General features: G+C 31.9%; 1 protein-coding gene across 1 annotated transcript; it reads left to right on the top strand.

Moving 5' to 3' along the window:
* Positions 1–5,546: 5,546 nt before the first annotated feature.
* LOC125878459 (adenine phosphoribosyltransferase 4-like) lies at positions 5,547–11,043 on the top strand. Its single transcript, XM_049559716.1, has 6 exons — positions 5,547–5,802; positions 5,919–6,029; positions 8,863–8,955; positions 9,503–9,652; positions 10,465–10,523; positions 10,908–11,043. The coding sequence occupies exons 1-6, from the start codon at positions 5,721–5,723 to the stop codon at positions 10,959–10,961; spliced, it is 549 nt and encodes a 182-aa protein (XP_049415673.1). The 5' UTR covers positions 5,547–5,720; the 3' UTR covers positions 10,962–11,043.
* Positions 11,044–12,073: the final 1,030 nt, after the last annotated feature.

Here is a 12,073-nt window from a genome sequence, read left to right as displayed (position 1 = left end):
AGGATGGGGGTAAAGTTAAGGTCAAATAAAAACAGTTAGGATATCTCAATTAGATTTGATTAGTTATGGTCCTTAATTATATCAGAATATTTCTTTCTTTTAAATTAACCTATTCAAAATTTCCTTACCTCGAGGCTTAAATTTGAGACCTTTAATTAACGATAGAAAGATTGATCTTATTCATTCTCACAATTATTTGTCAATATCTCATGTCAACTCCCTTATGCCCGACATCAAAATAGACATTTTTGGAACCCTAAATATCAAATGCACACTCTTTAAAAACACACACCAAAATGGACAGTAATAAATGGGTGAACTGTCCGTTTTGATGTGTGTTTTTAGAGAGTGTCCATTTGGTGTTTAGGGTTCAAAAAGTGTCATTTTTTTGTGCCGGATTCCTCAATTTCCCTTATCAAGCCTACCCAACAGCTTCAAGGAGAAAATACAGGGTTATTTGCACTTTGCTCCTATCTTGTATGTATTGGTCTTTAATTTTTGTCTCTTATGATAAATAATTTTTCGTACAAAAAAGTTTATATTTTTGTATTATAATTATACCCTTACAAGTTACAAGTTATAATGTCATGACGTGACTTCAATATTTAAAGAACTTATGTCTTACTATGCATAAATTTAATTGTTATAGGGCAAAAATTAACGACCAATCCATTTGATAAACAAAACATACAACTTTACGAAGAATAAAGCAAGATTTTAATAAGTGTTCCGCTCACATTTTGTATTTGTTGGGTATGTAGCAAGAGTTAATGGGAAATTGAGGGAAGATGAAAGAGGAACTTGGAAAAAGTTGGGAACTTGAAAAGTTGAGAACTTGAAAAGTCCTCTTATGCTTTATTGAAAAGACATTGAAAAGNCACAAGATCAATAAGAATCTTTCTTTTAATATAACATATCTACAAATAAGTTTAGGATTAAGTTTAGTGCACGGTCAATATAACTAATATTTACACAATTACGTTACTCACAGGATATTATGTACACATAATTTTTATGAAGTAAATTAATTAAAACTTGGTAAAAAGTTAGCATTAAATACACACGTATCTTATGAATTCAAATTGATGATCATATCCACAAATGGTTAAATTCGTGTGTGCACACTTAATTTCCTAATCAAGAATTAAATTATTTTTTGGAAATGTATAACACTTAAACGGCTCTAATTAATTAGATTAAGATTACAAATTTAAAAGTTAGGCAGGATATCACAAGTACTTTAGCAACAAGTTGCAAAGTTGGAATCATAATCACAGACAACAAGAAGAAAACAAGAAATTAATGAGGGGTCAGAAATGTTTTAAATCTTTCTATAAAATGGATGCTATTGTTTAAAACCAAGCTAAAGCATTAGCAATTCTTTCCTTTTAAGTGTAATTTTTCCTTAATTATAATAATTAAATAATTGCAATAGATTTGGCAAATTGAAAGGCCCATGCAACTATGCAAGTAAAAAGAGTTAGGCATCATACACTTAATTAGAGTTACATATAAAATGTTAGGTAGATCGGATATTCGGTATCCACATTGGAGCTGACTAAATTCAGATTTGTGTCGGGAAGTCCCATGTTGTGGGTACAATGCTCTCTAACAAAAGCGATTTCATGCCCCAAAACTTCTGATTAAAGATGAATTACTTAAATCTTTTTCATTAGAACATTTATTTTATTTTTTTATTATTTGTATACATAAGTAGGATTAATTTATTTTATTTTTGACAAGGAAAAAAAAGCTGTAAAATAAAACATGTGCACGGAATATAGTTATAAAGATTTGAAAGCTACTTATGATGTATGAAGAAAGAGATAGACACGTTATGGTGCAGTCCTCTTTTCTTGTTTTAATTTATTTTTAAGTGAATTTCCCTAATTACAATCACTACCCCTACGTTATTAAACAATTATACATAATTACGTGGTTTTTATCATTAGTACGAAGGGTATATTTGAACTTTTTGAATTGTTCAGACATATATTTAAGACCAAAAATAAAGGTTATCGAATAAAACAAATCACAAATTAAGAGATATTTCTGACTCTTTTCTATTTGTGTGAGGAATCGTGACCGCATCTAAATTATCCACCTTAGATTTACATGCTATTAAGGTTGCAACTCAAATACTCGTATCAACTATATTATTATATTAATAAATCAAATTTTATTAAATTCTTTTTTATTATTATTGTGATAAATTATTTGTGGGAGGACATCATGGGATTTTAGGAACTAGTCAAGTGGCTTATTATTACTGGTTATTTTTATCTTTAAAGTCTTTGTAAGTAATTATTATGATATTAACAAATCTTTTAGTGAACATCATGGGATTTGAACTTAGCCAAATTCTTGTCTTTTCTAATGTTTCTACTACCGGCTTTTTGGATAACCAAAGGAGAAAAGAAAATTATAAACGTATAGACTACTTAAAAGTATTATATAAAAGCGTGTATACTATCTGAACTTGTGTTTATTATAATAAAAAAATATTCTTCCCTCTCATTTTTCTTTCGATTTCTCTTAAGATATCATCTGCACTTTTCGCCTAAAAATCTCCCTTGGCCTGTCCTCGGTCGTCAAATATATCCTTTTTCAAGGACTCATTGTTCTCACTAAGATTTTCCCAACAATTGTTTCCGAGAGAGTCCGGCTTGATATCATATTTAATTGTTATATTCATGATGTGTATTATCTATTTCAGCTAAATAGACTCTATATTTGTCTCTTGCGTTATATTATCATCGAATTTAAAAACTCGTGCACATGTGAGCTTGTGTTACGTCTAATAAAGTTCTTCACCTTTCAACAAACTATATTAAATTTACATAAACTGACATGTGCGCCCCTTCTTCAAAAACTGTCCAAACTAAAAGCTTGCAAGTCCTCCTCATTGACCCATCATCAACGTCACATATATATATCATTATAACAATGGATAAGCCGTGCTAATTTATATATTAATTTCCCCTCGCTTACAAGTGTAAATAATATCATGATAATGTTCTAACAAAGAAAGTTATAAAATTTGTAGAGCAAATTGACATACAAAATTAGTTTCGACAATAACATACAAAGAAGTAGATCTTTCAAAATCTAATGTCACAAAATTGGATCCCTCTTGGTTCTTTATGCATATTGTATCTAAAAAGACAAGGATAATGATAACATAAAAAAAAACACAAAACATTAACCAATTTTATTTTATTTTTTAAATTCCTCACATCATCTAAAAGAATTGCCAATGTTGATATCTAGTATTTGCTTAAGTTTTGTGTTTATCCTTCTATTTTTTTTTGTGATACGAGGAATTACTTTAAATAATTTATTGATGCTTTTGTACTTTCATCTTAATTTCACATTTATAAAATTACTTAAACAAAACAAATAGTATTACCACTACAAGTTTGTGCAATGATTATTCATCAATTATTTTAGATATCCTAAGTGTGAACCTAAAATTTAGTCGATTGCTCTTGTGAGTGCCAAAATGATAGTTACGCTTATAAATTGAATTATTACTATTATTATTATCTAAACTATTGCTGAAGGGGTCTACTTGTTTTCAATTTATAAGATTTAAGTAGGGATTGGAAGTGGGATACAATTATTTCTTTAAAATTAAATACATTAGAAAATGTTCTTAATTACCCTTGCTTGAAGAGTAACTATTTTTTTTGGTTTCCACGTTATTAAATTTGAATCCACGCAGTAAAGTTCTACATTATAAGTTAAGTGCTCTTTAATAAAACTGATTCTATATTTAAAACTCAAAAAATTGAAATCGAATGTTCATATTACATTATAACAATATTTTGCTATAATAATCAAAATATATCCAAACGATCGGTATGAAAAGATTTTTCCATATATGCAAAATACTTACTATTTCTTCACAAATAACTTCATAAGTGCACAAGCTAATAAGTATATTAATTATTCCCTTTGTCCAAATTTACTTGTTTAGATTGAAAAATAATAGACAATTATATTTATTAATTTTATCTTTATTACCAAGTACTAATTATTTCTAATTCATTCTCTAATGAGTGAGAAATGACTTGTAATGACTTAATATAATATAATAAAATTATTATTTTATTTATTATATTTTTAAAAAATATGCAAAGTCAATTCATAAGTTTTCGTCAAATCTCCACTAAATTTTATTTTGAAATGGGACTTCAAAATCAAATTTCAACACAAATTAGTTGATAGTTGAAATTCTACTATGAAACAAAGAATTTTTTGTATTAAATTAAAACTTATACTTGTTTACTTAAATTAATTTACAAACTAATCAAATAATATCATCATTATTGTGGTGTCAAAGTCTTCAATTGGGACACTTCAATTGTCATTATATTATTATTAATAAAATCTCAATATCATAAGTTTGAATATTGCTTAAAAATAAATAAAAATATTATAGTATGATATTAAAGTTGTTGATACATTTTATACATTATCATCAATTAGTTTAACATAAAATTATTGATCCTAACTTTCTACCTTAAAAACATTTCAGTAGATGAATAATATTCCACTGTCCTTAATAAGATATCTCAAAAACATAAGAAAAATCATTAAAATGAGTGTTTTTTGATTAACAAGTCGAGACGTGAATTAATCGAATTCAAAAACAATCATCGAAAATAAATATAAAGAAAACTCAATATTTTTATTTTAATTCCTTCATCCTTAATTAGATATTCCAAGAAAAACAAAAAAAATCCTTAGAAAGAGTGTTTTCCTATAAGTGGTTCGAGACGTGAAATTAATCGGATCCAAAAATAAATAGCGGAAATGGATTAAAAAAAAGAAGGAAGGAAAAATAGTCAACTTTTTTATTTTAATTTCTTCGTCCTTAACTAGATATTCCAAAAACAAAAAGAAGTTCCTTAAAAGAGTACTTTTTGATTAACGATTCGAGACATGAAATTAGTCTGATCCAAAAACAAACAAAAAAGAATCCTCAAAAAGGATATTTTTCTAGGTTCGAAACGTGAAATTAGTCAGATTCAAAAACAAGCAGCGGAAATTGATTTTAAAAAAAAAAGAAGGAAAAAGAACCAAATATTTTTTATTTTAATTTCTTCGTCCTTAACTAGATCTTCCAAAAACAAAAAGAAGTCCCTTAAAAGAGTACTTTTTGATTAGCGGTTTGAGACATGCAATTAGTCTGATCCAAAAACAAACAAAAAAGAATCCTCAAAAAGAGTGTTTTTCTAGGTTTGAAACGTGGAATTAATCGGACCTAAAAACAGGCAACAAAAATGGATTCTAAAAAAAAAAGAGGAAAAAGAACCAAACTTCAAGTTTTACGTTCTTCGTTCTCAATTAGCTATTCCAAAAACAAACAAAAAAAATCCTCAAAAATAGTGTTTTTTCTGAGTTCGACACGTGGAATTAATCGAATCCAAAAACAAGTAGCAGAAATAGATTTTTTTTTTTTTAAAAAAGAAAAAGAAGAAGGAAAAAGACCCAGCTTTTTTATTTCAATTCTTTTTAACCCCCAAAAGAACTGAAAAGGCACCTCCTATAAAAACCCTTCTTCTTCTTTATTCATTCCCCTCCCCTGTCCTCTTTACTTCATTTTCACTGTTGTTTTCGGCCAAAACTAAAAAATCTTCAGTTGCCGGAGCTAGAAACAGAGGAGAAAAGCTTCTTCATTTTTTTCAGTGAATTTATTTGTATCCAAAAGGGCAATGTCAGCTTGCAAAGATCAAGATCCACGTATCCATGCTATACAGTCTAGAATTCGTGTTGTCCCTAATTTCCCCAAACCAGGTGTTTTCTCTATCTTTTCCCTTTTCTTTAACTGAGTTGGGATCATGGGTCGACCCCAAATTAGGTAAAGTTTTAATCTTTGTTGTTAACTTTTGTGGGTTTTGAAATTTATACAGGGATAATGTTTCAAGATATCACTACTCTGTTACTGGATCCAAAAGCCTTCAAAGATACAATTGATTTATTTGTGGAACGGTACAAAGACAAAAGCATCTCAGTTGTTGCTGGTAAGCACTCCGCATTCTTAGCTGCAGACTGCTTCCAACTACCAGAAAAATGGGATTATAAAAATAGGAAAAAAAAAGCCCCATCCTTTTAAAAAAAAATATATATTATATGCATTTCTTGTGACCCCCCATATAACTCAAGAACTTGTAATGCATGTATTTATATATGTATATATGTTGTCTTTTGCAAAGTTTACTTTTTTATTAGTTAGTCTTGTTTGTGTCTGGAGGTGGTGGTGGGGTGGGGTAGTGGTGAAGCTAGAAATTTAGTCAAGTGTGTTCAAGAATTAATACATGCATATGAAAAATAATTTTTAATTTTTATATATATATATAGTATAATTTTTTTATGAAGGGTGTTCGACTGACCACTGGATACTACATGTCGCTACCATACTGGGTGGGGTGGAGGGTGGTGGTGTTTACAGTGATGTGGGGGCCTCTGAAATGCTTTTGTGGGCAATGTGGGAGTTACTGTTTAATCTTTTCTTTATTGAAGTCATTTGAGTGTTTGAGTTATTTAACTATGAAAGGTAGCTAGTGGGTAATGTTATCGATGACTTTGTGTGAAGAGCAAAATGTCAATCATTCAGAGCGTTCAATGGGGGCATGTGCTGGAGTCCCATTTGGATTTTGGGTTTAGGGGTTGCCTAGGTGGTGGTGGTGGTTGGTAATGGATAATAATGTTGGTGAAATATAGGCGCGGACCCATTTGCTTTTGGTGTTTCCTGTTCCTTTTTCTTCAGCCCTTGTGTTTGTACAGAGATATTCACTCCTAGTTGAAGTGTTTTTCCCTCTCAATGGATGATGCAATAACACTTTCTCATTTGTGTGTGATTGATTATGACTAGAGATAATGCTTGATGGAATTGTTTATTGAGGACAGAGTCCACTACTATGAGTAGGTTCTTTGTCCTTTTCAGTTTGATTGGTGCATGATGTATGGTGGCTGGTTTGAGCTATACAATGACTTGGGAGACTTCTTGGACATTATAAAGTGGGAAATGAGCAGTGTGCGCCTTGTTCATAATTTTCCGCCGTCATATGTTTCCAGGCTACCTTGTCCTATACTAGTATAAAAAATGATTTTTATGAAATATCTGATGAATGATTCCGAGGACAAGTTAATAGGTTGCTGAGTGCTGACTAGTGAACAAAATGTGAGGAGATTCACCAAACATGATGGTTTTATTTAAATAGTATATTCAAGGGAGTTGGCAGTGGATCAATCAATGAAGCTGTAGTGTTTTTTTATGCATACACCCTAATTAGTAACTATAGTATACAGTTACTATATGGAAGTAGTCTATCATTCTACCATCTTTCTTTGCCTTCTCTTTTTCTTTAGATATAATGATTTTAGATACAAAACTTACTATGTTAGATAGTTTATGAGCATCTGGTGTTTTTGTGTTTTATCAACCATTGGCTACACTATATATCCCACTAATTGTATCAGGCTATAAGGTAAAGCCATGTCAATGTTTCCTGGAATTTTTAAGTTGGACCAAACCATGTCTCAGTTGTGGTAGTCCAAACTGAAGATCTTATGTCTGGCCAATGATATTTATTTCTATTTATTACTCATCTAGTTTGAAATCTTTGTTCTGGCTTGTTTCTGGTTCCACCTGTGACCTACCATTTTCTTCTGTCGGACCAAAACCTGGCATTTGATTTTTCTGCATTTGCTGTTTTTTTCTCGCCACCACATGTATTAAGACTCTCTTTGAAACATCATTCTTCTTTTCTTTTTTCTGGTTGTGTATGGCCATATGAGAGAGAGGATGAAAAGAGACTGAAGAGATAGGAACATGTTAGCCTATAGTCAGCAGGAGTTCCATGTAGATACAAATAGTGGACTGCAACTGCAATTTGTAGAAACTGCTGGTGTCCTATTCAGAACAATATAGTGCCTTGGAAAAAGAAGAAAAGAAGTATGAGAGATGGATTATAGATAAAGCAGTAGGTACCTATAAGTCGAAATTATGCATCTATACATTATAAAATTACAGGTTGGCTAGTTTAAAGCAGCATCTTGCATCAAAAAAAGGTTGTTGTTTCCAAAAAGACTAGGGATGTGAATGGGTGATTTCGTTGGCACAAAACAAGGAAATGATCTGAAGGTATAAGGTATACAAAGACTTTACCTTAACGTTCTATGGACACGAAAAGCCTCATGACTTACATGAGCATCCCCTCTTGCAGTTTCTGCCATACAAGTTTTTCATATCTATTCAAGTACTAGCTGTGAAGAGCAAGTGGTATGCAGACCGCTTATTGTAATGTTTGAAGTATGTAGGATCCTGTGAGGGGGTTAGAGACGATAGAACAGAGATCATCCTGATGGTTTTCTCTTCTCACCAGGGATATAGTAATCAAATTACTGTAAGGGCTTTCCATGCAAAAAAGCTTCTTTAGTGGCTTGATCCTCGTTTTTTGAAGAGTCTTACTGGTAAGGTCCTGATGTTATCTTACGTGCTTTAATATTATCCAGCACATGGGAAAATAAAATCAGATCTGGAGATGGATAATGACTAGCAATTGCCATATGCCTGCTTTATGACCTTTTGTACTTCTTATCTTAAAAGGTCTATCAGTTGTTTATTCTCAATTTGCATAGAGGATTCTGACTATCGTTCATATGTTTAATTGCTTTTGTCATATTATTGATTTATTGTTGTGTCCTCTCTTTGCAGGCGCTTCTATTCCTCAATATGAAGCATTTCTTTTAATATGTTGTTTATCTTGGAGTGGCCTAATGTTGTAGCCCTTTTCCATGTTGTATTCCCATACTAGTTGACTCGATCTCAACATATTACTTCAATATCTCCAGGAATAGAGGCTCGAGGATTTATATTTGGTCCACCAATTGCTTTGGCGATAGGGGCAAAATTTGTCCCTTTGAGAAAACCAAACAAATTGCCAGGTATATTTTCATCCGTGCAACAACCTTCTTGGAATAATGACATCTCTTTGTCACATGCGCCTTTTTACTTAAATGAGTTGGTTGGGTTGGATGGCCAAGTGTGTTAGTCACATTGATGAGTCCATTAGGGTGAAACTATAAAGGTTGACCTTTTGTCTACTATGGCTCCTCAGAAGGACCAGTTTCTGGAAACACATTGATATCTGATTTTCCTTCCCTGTAAACGATGTTACTCGACACATTTCTGAGAATTGGAATTCTGCTATGAAAGTATTTAAATCCTGATGTTTGATTCATATGATGTCCCATCTACGGGGTAAAAGGAGGAAGAATTCCAATTTTAACATAGTACACATTTTAACTTGAAGTAGATAATCCATTGTTCCTCTTTCTCTCTCTCATATATATATATAAATATATACTGAGGAATGCTTCTGAAAACTGTGAGCTCATCATGTTCGTTTAGTATGAGTGCATTCTATGACACCACTAAATACTCATTATCATCTCACTTTCTCAATGTTACTGTGACTTTAAATGACTGCAGGTAAAGTTTTCAAACAAGAGTATGACTTGGAATATGGAAGTGATTGTCTTGAGATGCATATTGAAGCAGTAGAAGCTGGTGAGCGAGCTTTGGTGGTTGATGATCTGATTGCTACTGGTGGCACTGTTTCTGCAGCTATGAATTTACTTGGTAAACATTTTTATGATTCTCTTCATGTGGATAGAACTCTAGTCCAGGAAACTTCCAATGGCTTTCAACTAATTCGAATGAATGGCACAATAGAACAACATGTACATATGCTGCGGAATACGCAATTGAATAATGCTGTAGCACTAGAGCAAGATATTGCTATGCAATTTTCAATAGGATCTAAAAGGAGCTTCAGTTGCTTAATTCCGGGGTGGGGTAAGGTGACAGTAACATCCTATACTATGGTCTGGAATTTGCATCAATTAATGGCATCATAGCTAGGAGGACACTAGGTTAACTTTGTGGTCAGTTTTTGTTCTGTATTCCTTAAGAGAGGCATAGAGTATGCAAGTAGTTGACGGTATATCTCATAGCATGTCTCAAAACTGTTGTAGAAATATAAGTTTAAATTCCTATGAAATTTGGCATTGGTTTTATTACTTGTATATCAAATTTAGGATTGTATTTTCAGTTGGGATTTGCATTGAGGAATATGTGATTTTGATGTTAGGATGTGACATTATATAATATAATAATTTCTCCCAAGCTTCTGTATAACTACACTATGACATCCCCAGCTCTGCTTTCTCTTTAAATTTTAATACTAGCTGTTCTGGCACAACCTGTTGGTATAGGTATGTGTCTACTAACCCAAACCACAAGCGCACATTTGATGGTTCAATGTCATATAATGTGTTTGTCTTCTCATGATAAGTAGTCTCTGGGATTCGTATCATCACATCCAACAATTCCCTATGTCTTGCATTTGCAATTTTTTTTGCAATTTGTTGAATAAAATTGTTCTTTCGCAGAGCGTGCTGGTGCAGAAGTGGTTGAATGTGCATGTGTGATTGAAATACCAGAATTAAAGGTGCATCTTACGCTCTTACTGCTCTTCTTCTGATCCACAATGTATGGTTAACTTGCTTGGTCATCAGGTTACAATGTGAAATATTCAGGACTATGTACTTAGAACATAAATCTTCTTGCCAAAAATGCTTTTAAGGAAATATCTTGGCAAAGACTTGATCAGAATTACTCGTGAACTAACTGCCCGTCTTTCCACATTCCTTAGCAAGTTGGTGAATAGTTAAACTTTAGTACCAAAACCTATCTTTTTACACATGGAAAACCAAAGTTATGGTAGCGTCCTCCTGATGCATGATTCGTTCTCTCATTTTCTTATACCTGGAAAGCTAAAGAAGCATATCTCTGCCTTGTGTTCTTCTCTAAGATAACTTTGTTGTTGTTGCAGGGTAAGGAGAAGTTGAATGGCAAGCCATTGTACGTGCTGGTGGAGTATCGGTAGTATCTGCAGGCGAATTATGTTTATTGTCATAACAAACTGTACATTAGAGGGCGCTATTATTGGCCAACTTGTCTGGGTTATTATCTTTTCATTCTTGATTATGTGTAGTGAATTTTGAAAAAGGCCTTTTGGTTATGTGGAGAACTCATTCATGAGCTTAAGTGAAGAAAAATTATGCAAAATGGATTGTTCATTAGAAATTTATCATCTTATTCTATGAAATAGAGCCTCTGGTTTCAACAACATATTCCACAAAGTGGGGTTTGGGGAGGGTACAATGTACCCCTTTAGACGCAGAGAGATGGCTTTTGATAGATCCTCGGTTCAATATTGAAATTAAGAGATAGTAATGGAAGCACAAAAGTAGAGCCTCTGGTTTATATATGAGAATTGTTGTTGAAATACCTTTTTCTGTGCTCTCTTCAATTTTGGTTCTCTTTAAGCAAATGCATAAGTTAGATTTAGTTGAAACTCGAAAAAATAAAGCTTTTGAAAAATAGGTTTTAGAATTTGAAGTTGTGTACTTGTGTTGACATGCTTTTACTAGGAAAAAAATTAAAGCTTTGCGAGTTGAAGTGAAAATTCACCACAAACTGGTCTGATGAATAGATTTTCAAAAATTAATCAAATTTCATTGACAAATAATGTTTTCTAATTTATTTTCTTGAAAAATCTACTCCCAAAATTTATAATCAAACGAGAAATTAGAATTTTGGCAATTGATGAAAATCTTGAAATCAAATAAAAAATGGTACAAAAGCAAGTTTTTGTGATTAGGTAATCCTAGAACCCATTTTGTTACCCAATGGTTGTGTTGCATGCTTTTGTCAAGTGAAGACAAGTGCAAATTTTAACACTTACAAAATGTTTAAATTATGCGACAACTGTCTTACACCATCATGTCATTTTGAGGTATTGTAGCACGTAACTGATCTAAGATTATAAATTTCACACTCTAAATAAAATTTTACATATAGATGTTTTTTTTTTGAATGATTTGATAGCTACGGCCTACGATATATATAACTTAAAAACTTTTTAAAATATTAAGGCAATTTAATGAGCAAACTATCAACTAAACAATTACATTAGTCAAATTAAGAATTTATGCC

The sequence above is a fragment of the Solanum stenotomum genome, chromosome 10, assembly GCF_019186545.1.
Source record: "Solanum stenotomum isolate F172 chromosome 10, ASM1918654v1, whole genome shotgun sequence".
Lineage (NCBI taxonomy): Eukaryota > Viridiplantae > Streptophyta > Magnoliopsida > Solanales > Solanaceae > Solanum > Solanum stenotomum.
The sequence above is the reverse complement of the archived record's forward strand: the minus strand, read 5'-3'. Positions and strand labels throughout refer to the sequence as shown.